We start from the raw sequence: 15252 nt of genomic DNA, 5'->3' as shown, positions 1-15252 counted from the left end.
AAAATCAATTACAAAAACCTAATTTGGCATAACCAATTATTATTAAAATCTTTTTAAAATGAATAATGTGAGAGGAAATAAAAAAAAAAAAAAAAAAGCCCAAAAAGGCAAAAAAAGTGAGAAACAAAAAGGGAAAATAAAAAGGAACAAAAAAAGCAATGGAACAGAGCAAATGGAGTGGCAGAGGGAAAAAGCTCATTCACCCTCCTCTCACAATTATGTCTGCTCCTCACAGTCTTCTCATGGTTCTAAAAAAAAATTATTTTTTTTATTTTTTTATAATTCTCTCCGATGAGCCATGCTAAACTTACCTGACATTTCACAGACCCACACGTGTCACCAATTAAATAAACAATTTCAAGCGAAGATCCAGCTGTTCACACATTACAACACAGATTTTTCCTTACTACTTTCCAAAAATACCCCCACAAATTAAAAAAATAGATTATATGACATTTATCGTGTTTTTTATATGATTAATTTATCCTTAAACCCTTATTTCTTATATTTATAAGATTGAAGAAAATATTAAATGCATAACTTTTTTTGAATATGTAATTTTTAAACGTTTGATCCAATAATATATGATTGATTTAAAAGTTAAATTGATTATTTAAAAAAAAATTTAAAATTTTTTAATAAAATACATAAAAAAATAAATTACAAATATCACATTTAAATTTTAAATATGTTAAATATTATTTTTTTAAAATAATTATATATATTAATTATACAAAATTTTGAATTAAAAAAATACAACTTAATTTGGTTTATTATTTTTTTGATATATTTATATCATAATTTACTTTTTAGACAACAAGCTTGAATTTAAAAGACATTGAAGTTACACATTACTTTTCTTCTAAGTGACAAAATATCAATTATTAAAGATCTTTTATTGTGACATTAAATTCTTCTAACTCCTTTTGATCCCTAAAATTGATATTTTGGCTTTTAATATTTCAAAACTCTTGATTATTAAATGTTAGAATTTGTAATTTTTTAATGAAAATTGCAAATGTGAAATTCTTTTATGATACAATTTATTTATAATTTTTTTGAAAAGGTAAATTATATGAACTTACTTGTAAATTATTAATGTTTTTCACATAAATGAACAAACACCTTAAACAAGTATTTTAAATTTTAATGCAAAATAAGCAAAATCTAAAAAAATATATATTAGTTTAAGAGAAATTATCACCTTCATTAATAATAGAGTTTTAAAATATAATAAAAATAACAAAAAATAATTAAAATAAAAGTAAAATAAGTGAAAAGCGTCTTAACTCTAATGATAAAATTAAAAAATTTCTTCTATCAAAATATAAAAATAAACTAATTAATTAATTTCATATTATACCAAAGAATGTCAAAATTTAAAAAAATTTTTATATTTGAGAAACTTGAAAAGTATGAGGGTGTAAGTGTAATTCAACGGAAAAACATTAAAAAAATGAAGAAAAAGAAAAATCGAAATCTCTTATTAAGCAAAATAAAAATTTCTCTTTCTTGCCGGCACTTGACCGTTAAACAAAAACAAAAAATGGAATCATCAAAAACCCCAATAAGAAAATCAAAAAAATTTTTTTTTGTTCTTTTTGCTTCATGTAACTACGGGTGACTCCATTTTCTCTTTCTATTTCTTCCTTCTACTCCGCCTTGTTTGACCTGGTTTTCATTTTCACTAAAAAAAAAAAAACCAAAAATTAAATAAAAATCCCAAACCTTTAACAAATTAGAAAAAGGAAAAATCTGATTTATTAAAGAATTTTCGTCTCTGAATTTAGCAGATCCGGTTAAAATTTCTGCTAAATTTAGATAAAAGGAGAGTTAGGGTTTGGGTTTGGGTTTTCATTAAGGATGATGATATCAAGGGGTTTATTCGGATGGTCACCACCACACATACAACCGTTGACACCCGTCTCTGAGGTTTCGGAGCCGCCGGAATCGCCGTCTCCGTACTTGGATACAACAGCGGAAGCAGCTGCTGCTGCGGCGGCGGCACAGGTTGAGGCGGAGGAAGAGATGGAGGAGGCGGAAGAGATCGAGCCGCCTCCTGCCGCTGTTCCGTTCTCAGGACTCTTCGCCTGTGCTGACCGGCTTGATTGGGCTCTCATGATTGTTGGATCGCTTGCTGCTGCAGCTCATGGGACCGCTCTCGTTGTTTACTTGCATTACTTTGCGAAGATTGTTGAGGTTCTTGGACATCGTTCGGAAGCACCGGAGCCGGAGAGATTGGATGAGCAGTTTGAGAGGTTTAGAGAGGTTAGTGTTTTTTAATTAAGGAAGTAAAAACCTTAATTTTTTGGATTTTATAGGTTTAGTTTAGTGTTTTAGTTGATAATTTTGATAATTGAAGTAAAGTACTAGGTTATGATTTTTGTCATTTTTATAATAAAATATTTGGATTTTATAGTTTTTTAGGAGTTCAAAATTTTGGGAATTTAGTTAACTGATGATGTTTTAATTTTAGAGAGTTGGAAGATTTTAGTTTTAGAGATGGAACCTTTGATTCTGAATTGAAGCAATTCCCTTCATTTTCTTTTTGTATGTTGGATAGTAGTTTGATTCTTGAGAGAGCTTTTTGGAAATGGCAAGGTACATAAAGTTTGGGGTTTTAGGTTTCTGGTGTTTGCAGCTGGCAAAAGCAATTTTTTTGTTTTTGGGGGGGGGGGGTCTTACGATTTCAGTAGCAAAAGATGAGAGTTAAGTTATAGCATTGACCTTTGCTCTGAGAGAATTTAGGTGGCAAGACAATGAAGTGAGCTGCTTTATTAGTTTTATCTTTGTGGCTTGGTCTATTTAGTTATGGAATGGTATTGTTAGGAGCTAGATTTGAGTGCCATTTCCCAATTTAACACCTTACTGAGGTCGGTAGTTTCACATCAAGCATTAGGAGTTGATGGCTGTGTTTTAGCTTTGAAGTGGATTGTCAGGAAAAGTTTGTGGTGTAAAAGAGCATGATATTTTGGAAATCTTTGTTATTTGAGATTAATGGTTATTGCATGCAAACTGAGTATATTTAAGTATTCTCTGCTTAGTCAATATTATTTTGTTTTTAATCATCACTGTGAAGATACAGAAAATTTCTATCTTCTGGGTTAACACCGTTATTCTTGGAGTTGTTAATTAGTAATATAATGTGCAAATCACTTGGGGAAAACCAAAACCATATTTTGAGGCTTGAGTTTCTGTCTAACATTATTTATCTCCTTTTTGCTTGCTATAAGCAACTATCATTTGCAGTTCCCTTGAGACATTCTATTGCTATGTATTTGAATGTATCACCAACTGCTAATTCTTGTTCTGCAGCTTTCTTTAACTATTGTTCATATTGCTGTGGCCGTTTTTGCTGCTGGCTGGATTGGTAAGTTGATTTATATCAAAGTCCGCTATTGATTTATTTCTGTTTTCTTCTGATTGATGCATCTTTCTGCCATTTGTCGCTGACTTCTTCTGTGCAATAGAGGTTTCATGCTGGATTCTGACCGGAGAGCGGCAGACTGCTGTCATCAGGTCAAGATATGTTCAAGTATTATTGAACCAAGATATGAGCTTTTTTGATACTTATGGGAATAATGGAGACATAGTGAGCCAAGTATTGAGTGATGTACTGCTCATCCAATCTGCTCTTAGTGAAAAAGTATGTTCAGTCACATGTTGCTTTACATGTGGGCTTCCCTGCTTTTTTAATATGTAATTTATTCTTTGGTGGGATTTCCTTACGGATATCTGCTCTAATCCTAATATTCCTTTAATGATACAGGTTGGGAATTACATTCATAACATGGCTACATTTTTCAGTGGTCTAATTATTGGTTTTGTCAACTGTTGGGAAATTGCCCTCATAACTCTAGCCACTGGTCCATTTATTGTTGCTGCTGGAGGCATATCCAATATATTTCTTCATAGGCTTGCTGAGAACATTCAAGATGCTTATGCTGAGGCAGCTAGTATCGCTGAACAGGTTTTTCTCTTCTCTCCTGTCTCCACCCTTTTCAACCAGAATTATTTGTGTTAATATCAATCTCAAGTGAATGTAAATTGGCTACTTGCTTAATGTTCAAATGTGACTTGTCCAAATGGTATATGTTGGTTTCAGAATGCAATTATATTGACATTCATTATAATGAGTTTGAACTGGCTGTTAATATAAGGACCTAGGGTTACGTTCTTTGGAAATATGAGATCACTTTAGGAGTTGAGTACAAAACTAAAATTTGCTAGTTATTTCTATTAGAAACAGAAATGATGGCCAAGTTGCCTCTGCATAATATAATACTTATAGGGAGCTTTAGATGCTTATTTTTAGTGGCCTGTTGGGCCAGGCTGGAGTTGTGGGAAAAAGATCTACTGGCTTTCCGGAACTGTTTTGGAATTGAAATAATTTTAATTAACCAGGAATATCTTTTGTTTATTTGAAGTTTCTATTAAACTTGTCAATCAGCTTTTCCATAGAGGTTCTTGTTGGAAGATCCAACTTTGGGCTTTGGCTTTTATCCTTAAAAGGTCATTTGCAATTTCTATAGAATCTAAAGCTGTTTTATTAAAACTCTGTTTGAACCCAGCATCTGCTTTCTGGAGTAGAGAAGCTGCCCCAAAAACTAGGCGAAACTTGTACTATATATTTTCTTAATCATCCATGCATGGTACATATTATTCCTTTCCAGGTTCAATAGTGAAGAAATTCATGAGAATTTTATTTATGAATTCTTAAGGAACTTTCTAGAGTACAAAAGGATATATATATATATATATATATATATAGCTAAAACATCAAATCTGGCAAATCCCATGATATCCTAGAGCTAATAACAAATCACCTAAAAATCCTCTAACTATAAATAGAAACTACCAAGTGGGAATTTGGCCAATGAACTAAATCCCTTTTATTTAGAAAACAGCCAAAATACTAAATGAATGATAGCTAATCAAATTTGGTTAGGAATTGGTTTTCCACACTTCCTCTCAAGTTGGGTGGTAGATATCAATCTTACCTAACTTGGACTTCAAATTCTCGAAATTGCTACGATGAAGAGCCTTGGTGGGGACGTCGGCTGTTTGATGTTCTATTGGAGTGTAGACCAGTTTGACTGCGCCTTCTTTAATCTTCTCTTTGATGAAGTGGCGATCAGTCTCTACATATTTCATTTGATCATGATGAATAGGGTTCTTGGCAATGTTAATAGTTGCTTTATTATCACAAAACAGTTTCATGGAATTCCTAGTTGACTTCTTCAGTTCCTGTAGCATTCTCTCAAGCCAAATTCCTTCACAAATCCTGTGAGACATAGCCCTAAATTCAGCTTTAGCACTACTTCGAGCTTCCACTGCTTGTTTCTTGCTCCTCCAGGTGACCAAGTTGCCCCACTCATATGTACAATACCCTGTAGTTGAACTTTGGTCTGACACAGAACCAGCCCAATCTGCCTCTGAGAAAATCTCCACATCTCTATTTAGTGTTTTTGTGAAGTGCAGCCCTTTGCCCGAATTTTTTTTCAAGTATTGAAGGATCCGGTATATTGCATCCATGTGTGTCTTTGTAGGATTGTTCATAAGTCTACTCACCATACTTACAAATAAGCCAATGTCATGTCTAGTGTGCGCCAAATAAATTAATTTTCCCACAAGTCTCTGGTATCTGTTTTGGTCTGCAAGAGGACTTCCATCTCCGGTTCCCATCTTGACATTTAGGTCCATTGGAGTATCCTTTGGTTTACATCCGAGCATCCATGTCTATTTGAGAAGATCAAGTACATATTTTTGTTGTGAAATAGGAATACCATTTCTTGATCGAGCTACATCCATGCCAAGAAAATATCGAAGCTATCCCAAGTCCTTTATTTCAAACTCTTTAGCTAAAAGAGTCTTTAATCCAACTATTTCCTCTTCATAATCTCCTGTGAGGACAATTTCGTCAACATAAACAATCATAATAGCAATCTTTGTTATTTGGTGAATGTTTGACAAACATAGTGTGGTCGGACTGGCATTGTAAGAACCCATTCTTTTTAACAGCCTTGGTCAAACGATCAAACCAAGTGCAAGGAGATTTTTTAAGGCCATATAAGGATTTTTGAAGCTTACACACCTTGCCGATGTTGTCCTGGTTGGCAAACCCTGGAAGAATCTTCATGTAGACCTCTTTTACTAGATAACCATTCAAAAATGCATTTTTGATATCAAGTTGGTGAAGAGGCCAATCTAGGTTTGCAGCAAGTGATGGTAACACACAGACAGAATTGAATTTTGCTATAGGAGCAAACATCTCCTCATAATCAATCCCATTAGACTAAGTGAACCCCTTAGTCACAAGATGAGCTTTGAATCTGTTCACACTTCCGTCTGTATTGTGTTTGATAGTAAAAATCCACTTACATCCCACTAGGCTCATTCATCTAGGAAGATCAATAATGTTCCATTTGTCATTCGTTTCTAGTGCTTGCATTTCTTCCATTATCGTAGCCTTCCACTTTGGTTGTTCGAACGCTTCTTGGATGGTATTCGGTATATGAACATCAGTTAATGATGTAACCAGTGCTCGGTAAGTAGGAAACAACCCTTCATAGGAAACAAAGTTACTAACAGGGTGCTGAGTACATGATCTGACACCTTTTATTATAGCAATGGGTTGATGAAGATCACTAGAAAAATCATCAGAGATAGGTTCTGTAATTGTGTTACATGTATGAATTTCAAAAGTCCTTGGATTTGGTTTAGAATCTTGGTTGTGTTGGAGATGTATAGGTCCCTATCCCCTTTTAAGATTTCAGTCTCCTTAAGCATACAATCATTTCTTTAGCTTTTGTCTCTTACGCGGTTTCAGGAGATTTTAGAGACTCAGGATGACTAGTTGACTCGGAAGAAGAAGAAGAATTATTTGAAATGGGAATTTGAATTGGTAGAGAAGTAGAGGAAGGATCATATGATGGCTTAATCTCCCAAAGTTGATATTCCTTAGAACTCTCCCCCTGAATATTGGCTTTGGGATAGAATGGCTGATTCTCAAAGAAGGTGACATCCATAGAAGTGTAAAACTTTCTGGTAGTTGGTGAATAACATCTGTAGCCTTTTTTTTTAGGTGAGTAGCCAAGAAATATACACTTTAGTTATCTGGGGTCTAGTTTACTGCATTGTTGTTGGTGTATATAAACAAAGGTAATACATCCGAACACTTTGACTGGTATGGAGGAAATGATTTGGACATGAGGGTAGGTTTTGAGAAGTGTTTGACAAGGGGTTTGGAATTTTAGTACTTGAGAAGACATCCTAATGATAAGAAAGGCTGTTGTCAGGATTGCCTCTCCCCAGAAATGTTTCGGGACATGAGAGGCTTGCATAATAGATCTTGCAACTTCCATCAGGTGTCTGTTTTTCTGCTTGGCAACTCCGTTTTGTTAAGGAGTTTCAGTACATGAGCTCTGATACCATGAAGAAATTCATGAGAATTTTATTTATGAATTCTTAAGAAACTTTCTAGAGTACAAGAGGATATATATAGATAAAACATCAAATCTGGCAAATCCCATGATATCCTGGAGATAATAACAAATCACCTAAAAATCCTCTTAACAATAAATGGAGACTACCAAGTAGGAATTTGGTCAATTAACCAAATCCCTTTTATTTAGGAAACAACCAAAATACTAAATGAATGACAGCTAATCAACTCTGGTAAGGAATCGATTTTCCACAAATAGTGTAGAATTTGTTGAAATGGTGATGCGAATTCTTAGTTGAACTGCACTTTCTGCATGTTGTCAGCCTTCTGTATGGGGAAACACAGTGTGGAAGTGATGCTAATATACATATAGTTCTCATTTTTTGCAGGCAGTCTCTTACATTAGGACCTTGTACGCATTTACAAATGAAACTTTGGCCAAATATTCTTATGCGACCTCATTACAAGCAACTTTGAGATATGGTATATTGATTAGTCTTGTGCAAGGGCTTGGGCTTGGATTTACATATGGGCTTGCAATATGTTCTTGTGCCTTACAACTTTGGGTTGGAAGGTTCCTGGTCACAAATGGCAAAGCTCATGGTGGTGAAATCATAACAGCACTTTTTGCAGTAATTTTAAGTGGCCTGTAAGCATCACTTTCTCCCTTTTTTACCTGCTCCATCTAATCTCTCCTGTCTTACCAATCCTTTCTTTATTGTGCAGTGGGCTGAACCAAGCAGCAACAAATTTCTATTCCTTTGACCAAGGACGAATTGCTGCTTATAGACTTTTTGAGATGATTAGCCGGTCATCCTCTGGTTCTAGTCAGGAGGGGAACATCATACCCTCCGTTCAAGGAAATATTGAGTTCAGGAATGTATATTTTAGTTATCTATCTCGACCTGAAATCCCTATATTGAGTGGATTTTACCTCACTGTACCTGCTAAAAAGGCTGTGGCACTTGTTGGCAGAAACGGCTCTGGGAAAAGCAGTATTATCCCACTCATGGAACGGTTTTATGATCCTACATTAGGTATTATTGTCATATGACTTTATATATCACACTGCACTGGCATGCCATTTAAGGTTTTGAAAACATAGTTTGGTGGTCAGTCAACCTTCATGATTTAAACAGTTTTCATTTTTTGTGATGCAGGGGAAGTTCTTCTAGATGGAGAGAATATTAAAAATCTAAAGCTGGAGTGGCTGAGAAGCCAAATAGGACTTGTTACTCAGGAACCTGCCTTACTTAGTTTGAGCGTAAAAGATAATATTGCTTATGGGCGAGATGCTACATTTGATCAAATTGAAGAAGCTGCAAAAATAGCACATGCACATACATTTATTAGCTCGCTTGAGAGAGGATATGAGACACAGGTGAAATATGGAAAAATGAGATATATTAGTTTTGCCTATCTGACTGATGATCATGTTGATTATTTCTCATTTGTGGCATATTTTGTTGAAATCATTTACTGTGAATTTCAGGTGGGGAGGGCTGGCTTAGCATTGACAGAAGAACAGAAAATCAAACTTTCTATTGCTAGAGCAGTGCTGTTGAACCCAACAATCCTTCTTCTTGATGAGGTTACTGGTGGACTTGATTTTGAAGCTGAAAGAATTGTTCAGGAAGCTCTAGATCTCCTCATGTTGGGACGTTCAACTATAATAATAGCTCGACGGCTTAGTCTCATAAGAAATGCTGATTATATAGCTGTGATGGAGGAGGGTCAGCTGGTTGAAATGGGTACACATGATGAATTACTAGCCCTTGATGGGTTGTATGCGGAGCTCCTCAGATGTGAAGAGGCCACAAAACTTCCAAAGAGGTAATTGTAGCTATAGATGTTTTTACTAAAGAAGGCTGGGATACCATGTTTGAAAACCTATTTCTTAATGATTTTTCTTCCTTTAGATTGAAAAAAATGCTCCTTTGTTCTATATTCTAAATTCTGGTTTATGGTTGTTTATTATTTTTTTTTCAGGATGCCAGTTAGGAACCACAATGAGGTGTCAGCTTTCCAAATTGAAAAGGATTCTTCATCGGTTCACAGCTTCCAAGAATCATCATCTCCAAAGTTTATCAAATCACCATCTCTCCAAAGAGTTCCTGGTGTATTTCGGCCCCAAGATGGCGCTTTTAACTTACAAGAATCACCAAAAGCTTATAGTCCACCACCAGAGAAAATGCTGGAAAATGGCTTGCCTGTGGATGCTGGTGATAAGGAACCATCAATTAGGAGGCAGGATAGTTTCGAAATGAGACTACCTGAGTTGCCCAAACTTGATGTTCAGTCTACCCAGCGGCAGAAATCAAACGGTTCAGATCCAGAATCTCCTGTGTCACCACTTCTGACTTCTGATCCTAAAAATGAGCGTTCCCACTCTCAAACTTTTAGTCGGCCTCACAGTCACTCCGATGACATCCCAGTGAAAGTTAAGGAAGCAAAGGATGCGCATCATAGTGAAGCTCCATCTTTTTGGAGGTTGGCACAGCTTAGTTTTGCGGAGTGGCTCTATGCTGTGTTGGGAAGCATTGGTGCAGCAATCTTTGGCTCTTTCAATCCACTTCTTGCTTATGTTATTGCTCTGATAGTAACAGCATATTATAGGCCTGGGGAACATCATCACATACGAGATGAAGTAGACAGGTGGTGTTTGATAATTGCCTGTATGGGTATAATAACTGTTGTTGCCAACTTTTTGCAACACTTCTACTTTGGCATTATGGGGGAAAAGATGACTGAACGGGTTCGTAGAATGATGTTCTCAGGTATCTGAATCTTCAAATTACTATTGGAAATTTACTGGAATGCTGAATTCCGTGCATATTGTTTACTTTGTTTTGCCCATCATGTCACAGCAATGTTGCGCAATGAAGTTGGATGGTTTGATGAAGAAGATAACAGTGCTGACACCTTGTCCATGCGATTGGCAAATGATGCTACATTTGTACGAGCTGCTTTTAGCAACCGACTTTCAATATTTATACAGGACAGTGCTGCTGTTATTGTTGCTATAGTAATTGGGATGTTGCTACATTGGCGGTTGGCACTTGTGGCATTTGCAACCCTGCCAGTTCTAACTGTCTCTGCTATTGCTCAGGTTTGCATATCCCTACTTTTTATTATTTATATTTGGTTTCACTTCATTATTGAAAAAACATGGAGTTTCTGGAGAGTTGTGTTTCTTAGTTAATTATTCTCAATTCCATGTATTGTCTTTGCTTCTTTTGCTCCTCTATAACTTTGCCCTTTCCTTTCTTACTGAATTTGGATGGAAGATTGTCCTCGTCCAAATTTCTGAATAGCTGCCTACTTAAATGTTGCAGAAACTATGGCTTGCTGGATTTTCCAAGGGAATCCAGGAGATGCATAGGAAGGCATCATTGGTCCTTGAGGATGCAGTGAGAAACATTTACACTGTTGTAGCATTTTGTGCTGGTAATAAGGTAATGGAGCTCTATGGACTGCAGCTGAAGAAAATATTGAAACAGAGTTTCTTTCATGGAATGGCAATAGGGTTTGCATTTGGCTTTTCACAGTTTCTTCTTTTTGCCTGCAATGCTCTTCTCCTTTGGTACACCGCACTCTCTGTTAAAAGAGGCTATATGGATCTGCCTACAGCTCTCAAGGAGTACATCGTTTTCTCTTTTGCAACTTTTGCACTGGTGGAGCCATTTGGACTGGCACCATACATACTGAAGAGGCGGGAATCTCTCACTTCAGTGTTTGAAATTATTGATCGAGTCCCTAAAATTGAGCCAGATGATAACTCAGCATTGAAGCCACCTAATGTCTATGGAAGCATTGAGTTGAAAAATGTTGATTTTTGTTATCCTACACGTCCAGAAATGTTGGTATTGAGCAATTTCAGTCTTAAAGTTAATGGGGGACAAACTGTTGCTGTTGTTGGAGTTTCAGGATCTGGGAAGAGTACCATAATATCTCTGATAGAGAGATTCTATGATCCTGTTGCAGGTCAGATTCTACTTGATGGGCGGGATTTGAAACTCTACAATTTGAGGTGGTTGAGGAACCACTTAGGTCTTGTTCAACAGGAACCCATTATTTTCTCAACTACTATCAGGGAAAACATTATATATGCAAGGCACAATGCTAGTGAAGCTGAGATGAAAGAGGCTGCAAGAATAGCTAATGCTCACCAATTTATCAGCAGCTTGCCTCACGGTTATGACACACACGTGGGTATGAGGGGTGTGGATTTGACCCCAGGACAGAAACAAAGAATTGCTATTTCTCGAGTGGTGCTGAAGAATGCTCCTATCTTGTTATTAGATGAAGCTAGCTCGTCCATTGAATCTGAGTCAAGCCGAGTGGTGCATGAGGCACTTGACACTCTTATAATGGGGAACAAAACTACCATTTTGATAGCCCATAGAGCTGCAATGATGAGGCATGTTGACAACATTGTAGTACTTAATGGTGGTCGAATTGTGGAGGAAGGGACACATGATTCTTTGGTAGCAAAAAATGGCTTGTATGTTCGTTTAATGCAACCTCATTTTGGCAAGGGTCTGCGTCAGCATCGGCTGGTTTAGGTTGGCTTGCGATTGATGGTTACTTACATTGGTTCTTCTGTACAGTACTCGTTTCGCTTATTTGAATTGCTGGAACTACCACGACATGCAGACTTCACAGAATCGCTTGGTTGAAAAATCCAGAATCAGAAAGGACAAATGGAGATGATGCAGCTTGTAATGATGTTCTCTATGGATTAGTGAACCAAAGAGCATGTGAGACCAATAGAGGGTTATAACAATGTTTATTCCGGCGAGTAGGCACAGCGGCGGCTGTAGTTACATTGTTTAAAGGTAGGGCTTAGAATTTAGGGGTTTGGGAGTTTGGGTGGCTGTTGAGGGATAGATCCATATTCTTTACAGACAGGCAGCATTAGATTGGGACTGTGCTTTGTCTCCATGGTATATTAATTTTGTTTGTTGATCAGAAAAGGGTTGAGAATTTTAGTCCTATTGAGGTGTGTTTCTGGGATTTTCCTGTTTCAGGTTTTGCCCCCTGATTTCTATGAATTTCTGCAACTCCTCTCTCACCAAAGCTTGAATGATGTATGTGTTTGGCTGTAAAGTTTTCAACTTTTGATTACTGAGAAAGTTTAGAAGAGGAAAAAAAAGTGTTGTAATCTCTGTAAATAAGTAGGCGGATAATTTACAAATTTTTTTCTTTGCCATTATTTCTGCTACTTAAGTAATGTTCAGGTACTAGTCTTTAATATTTTATATTGCAGCATAGAGATAAAAGAGAATAGATTATAAGTGTTAAATTTTAAATTTTAAATTTATTGAATCTTTTAAAAATGGTTGCATGAATTAATTTTGCCTATAAAAAATTCTATTTGTTTAACACTTAAGGACGCCTCATTCACAAAATTCAAGAAATGAATGGTAGCAATACAGGAAGAAGAAAAGTGATAATTCAGGTTGGACCTGTTTTTGATGCTCAACTAAGCGAGGATCTTTGTTGTTTCTGGCTATATTTACAACGAAAAGGGTTGATTTTAACAGGTTTGAGGGTTGCCCTGCTCTGTATAACTGCATTTCAGATGTCAAGCACCTTGAAGGAGTCGGCCACCACTTTCAGCTTGTCGCGGACCCTTCTCCACCGTCTTTCAAGTGCTCCAACAACCAGTGTGTAATATCTCCCTGCAAAGAAATGCAAGTCAACAGCTTAAAGAACATGAGAAAATCTTTCTCCTTACAGTTCACATCTTCAACATCTAAGTAAAGATGTGCTCTGGATCAAATGAAGGAACCTTGTCAACTGATTTTGTCTATATCTACGGCTAAGCCGTTGTTCAAGGATTGGCATTCCAACAAGAAGCCATCAAACATTTAATAATAAGATTTTCCTCCTTGCCTCGCTCTTGTCTTCATTCTCAAACACTAGGGAGAGAGGCCGAATGGGGCAATTGGCATATCTATATTTGTTTATTCGGATTTAACAGGTATAAAATATAAAAATTATTGCATTATAATTTGTGTGAACACATTAAATATAAAATACTTATTTTTGTCAAATACATATATAATTTTTGCTAAAATTTTACTTTTCTTTTTTCTCGTATCTTAATTTAAATTACTAAATCTACTTTCATCTCAAGTAAACCAACTACAGATAAGGGTGGTTATCAGTAAACTAATATGAAAGGAAAAAGCAACAATTTTGAGATGATAGATACTTTACCATTTCCAATGGCTAGTGTTGCGAAGGAAGCACTAGCATAGTTAGAAGAAGTGAGTTCGTATTCAAAGGTGTAATAGTTTTTCCCATCAGTTGTTCTCTGCATTTAGAAGATGGCCATGAAAGCAATTGACCGACTATCAATTGAAAAAAGCTAGACTATATTGTTTAAGAAATTATCAAAATACAGTAATTGTAGAGTTTTTTAATTTTATAAGCGAAATTAATATAATAAATACTTTATTAAAAAATTAATTAAAAAAAAGCAGATATGTATCTGTTTTTTAATTCCGTTCGCAGAATTAAAGAACTTCGCATAAAATAATTTCTCATATTGTTTTTCTGATTAATTAAACTGAAAGAAAGTTGCATTATTTTGGACAAACCTCTTTCATGTCAAGTATATTGGCCATTTGATTTGGTGCGGCATAAACATGATTTACCAAATTGTAAACAACCTGCAAACAAAGAAAAACTTATGAAACTCCATTTCTTTCTTCACAGAAAACTCACGGAAAGAAAGCAAAAGAGTTTCCATTCTTCACCTCTTCTATTGGCCCCAAATCATGGATGTCTTTTTTCTCAGTTGGTAGGAATCTCACCCTTACATTTTGCAGTTGAAGAAATCTGTCCTTGAATGCAGAATCATGTCCCCTAAACTCAAATTCCTAACAAAAAGCAACAACAGAAATCATACCGGGGATTTGCAGCCAAAACTAAAGGCTTCAACTTGTTAGTAATTTGAAACAAATTACCCTCCAATCTGATGGGTAGAAATAAGAATACCCATCAGGAATGTCAACAAATGCCTTATAGTTTTGTGGTATCTCTGTCCAACGACCAAAACAAGAAAAGCTGAACATTAAATTCCACTTCACAAGGCAGACATTAATATAATTTTACATAAATTAAGCAAGGTCATAAAATACCTTCAGCAAGAAGGGAAGTTGCAGGGAGTAAACCTGCTGTGACAGTTCCAACTCCTAACAGCAGCAGTCTTCTCTTGCAAGTGTCTGATATTCAGTCAAAAGTAAGAACATGACACAAAAACATCGAGTTTTTGCTTGCATGAATACATAATACTCATTTTCTCTTAGAATTCAATGGAAGTTGGAGTTTGTCATGAAATACATCAGATGGGATCATCTTACTTTCTTCATTGGAAGTGGTCTCTTTGGGGCATGTGACAGAGTTACGCAAAGAAAATGTAGCTGCTCGAGCTAGCTCATTGGACTGTGGCCATGGCAAATTTGACTGGAAAGTAGAAACAGTAATAGAACAACTGAATTAGCTCTGACTCTAAGAGAAATGAAACATAGTAAGCAAGCAATAAGCAGAAAGCGAAGCCAGCTAACAGCTGATGAGAGATTAACCTTCTTTGTAAAGGTAGCTGGTGGAACCCAGTTCAATGAAACTGAAGACGTTGCCATGTTTTGAGTTTTGATCACCATGTGAAGCAGCAGCAGCCTCTCATAAAACTACTGGATATATTTGGTTCCTATTGGATGGAGAGTGTGAAGCATGAATGAACGAATCATGGCCTATGAGGATCCACTGTAACTAGCCATCTACTCAAGCCTTATTTA

The 15252-nt window shown here is 36.0% G+C and overlaps 2 protein-coding genes across 3 annotated transcripts; one reads left to right on the top strand and one right to left on the bottom strand.

The window, feature by feature from the left end:
* The first annotated feature begins 1514 nt into the window (after positions 1-1514).
* Positions 1515-12656, top strand: LOC111310238 (ABC transporter B family member 6). Of its 2 annotated transcripts, none has more exons than XM_022909486.2 (11): positions 1515-2268; positions 3316-3370; positions 3471-3646; positions 3770-3970; positions 7834-8093; positions 8171-8481; positions 8605-8825; positions 8937-9277; positions 9434-10221; positions 10312-10553; positions 10780-12656. In XM_022909486.2, exons 1-11 carry the CDS (start codon positions 1864-1866, stop codon positions 12007-12009), a joined length of 4230 nt encoding a protein of 1409 aa, XP_022765221.1. In that variant the 5' UTR covers positions 1515-1863; the 3' UTR covers positions 12010-12656. The 2 variants fall into 2 exon arrangements, with proteins under 2 accessions (XP_022765221.1, XP_089604465.1); XM_089748339.1 differs by having other exon boundaries at positions 7818-8093.
* Positions 12657-12786: 130 nt separating this feature from the next.
* Positions 12787-15197, bottom strand: LOC111310239 (photosynthetic NDH subunit of lumenal location 1, chloroplastic-like). The gene is made up of 8 exons (XM_022909487.2): positions 15040-15197; positions 14818-14920; positions 14596-14679; positions 14422-14495; positions 14212-14334; positions 14053-14124; positions 13670-13766; positions 12787-13128 (listed from the first exon to the last, which is right to left on the bottom strand). Exons 1-8 carry the CDS (start codon positions 15115-15117, stop codon positions 13025-13027), a joined length of 735 nt encoding a protein of 244 aa, XP_022765222.1. The 5' UTR covers positions 15118-15197; the 3' UTR covers positions 12787-13024.
* Positions 15198-15252: the final 55 nt, after the last annotated feature.

Source organism: Durio zibethinus, chromosome 19 (genome assembly GCF_047325235.1).
Source record: "Durio zibethinus cultivar Kanyao isolate XHJ-2024 chromosome 19, ASM4732523v1, whole genome shotgun sequence".
Taxonomy (NCBI): domain Eukaryota; kingdom Viridiplantae; phylum Streptophyta; class Magnoliopsida; order Malvales; family Malvaceae; genus Durio; species Durio zibethinus.
Note: the sequence above shows the minus strand (reverse complement) of the source record. Positions and strands in the feature narration are given on the sequence as shown.

What these genes read in the sequence shown, in the direction of transcription:
- LOC111310239 (XM_022909487.2), bottom strand. Translation starts at nt 15,117, where the DNA reads ATGGTGATCAAAACTCAAAACATGGCAACGTCTTCAGTTTCATTGAAC. An exon ending in TCTACCCATCAGATTGGAGG is followed by an intron (nt 14,335 to 14,421) that starts GTAATTTGTTTC and finishes GCTTTTTGTTAG; the next exon opens with GAATTTGAGTTTAGGGGACA. An exon ending in AACACTAGCCATTGGAAATG is followed by an intron (nt 13,129 to 13,669) that starts GTAAAGTATCTA and finishes ATTTCTTTGCAG; the next exon opens with GGAGATATTACACACTGGTT.
- LOC111310238 (XM_022909486.2), top strand. Translation starts at nt 1,864, where the DNA reads ATGATGATATCAAGGGGTTTATTCGGATGGTCACCACCACACATACAA. An exon ending in TTTTGCTGCTGGCTGGATTG is followed by an intron (nt 3,371 to 3,470) that starts GTAAGTTGATTT and finishes TCTGTGCAATAG; the next exon opens with AGGTTTCATGCTGGATTCTG. An exon ending in CTGTCTCTGCTATTGCTCAG is followed by an intron (nt 10,554 to 10,779) that starts GTTTGCATATCC and finishes TAAATGTTGCAG; the next exon opens with AAACTATGGCTTGCTGGATT.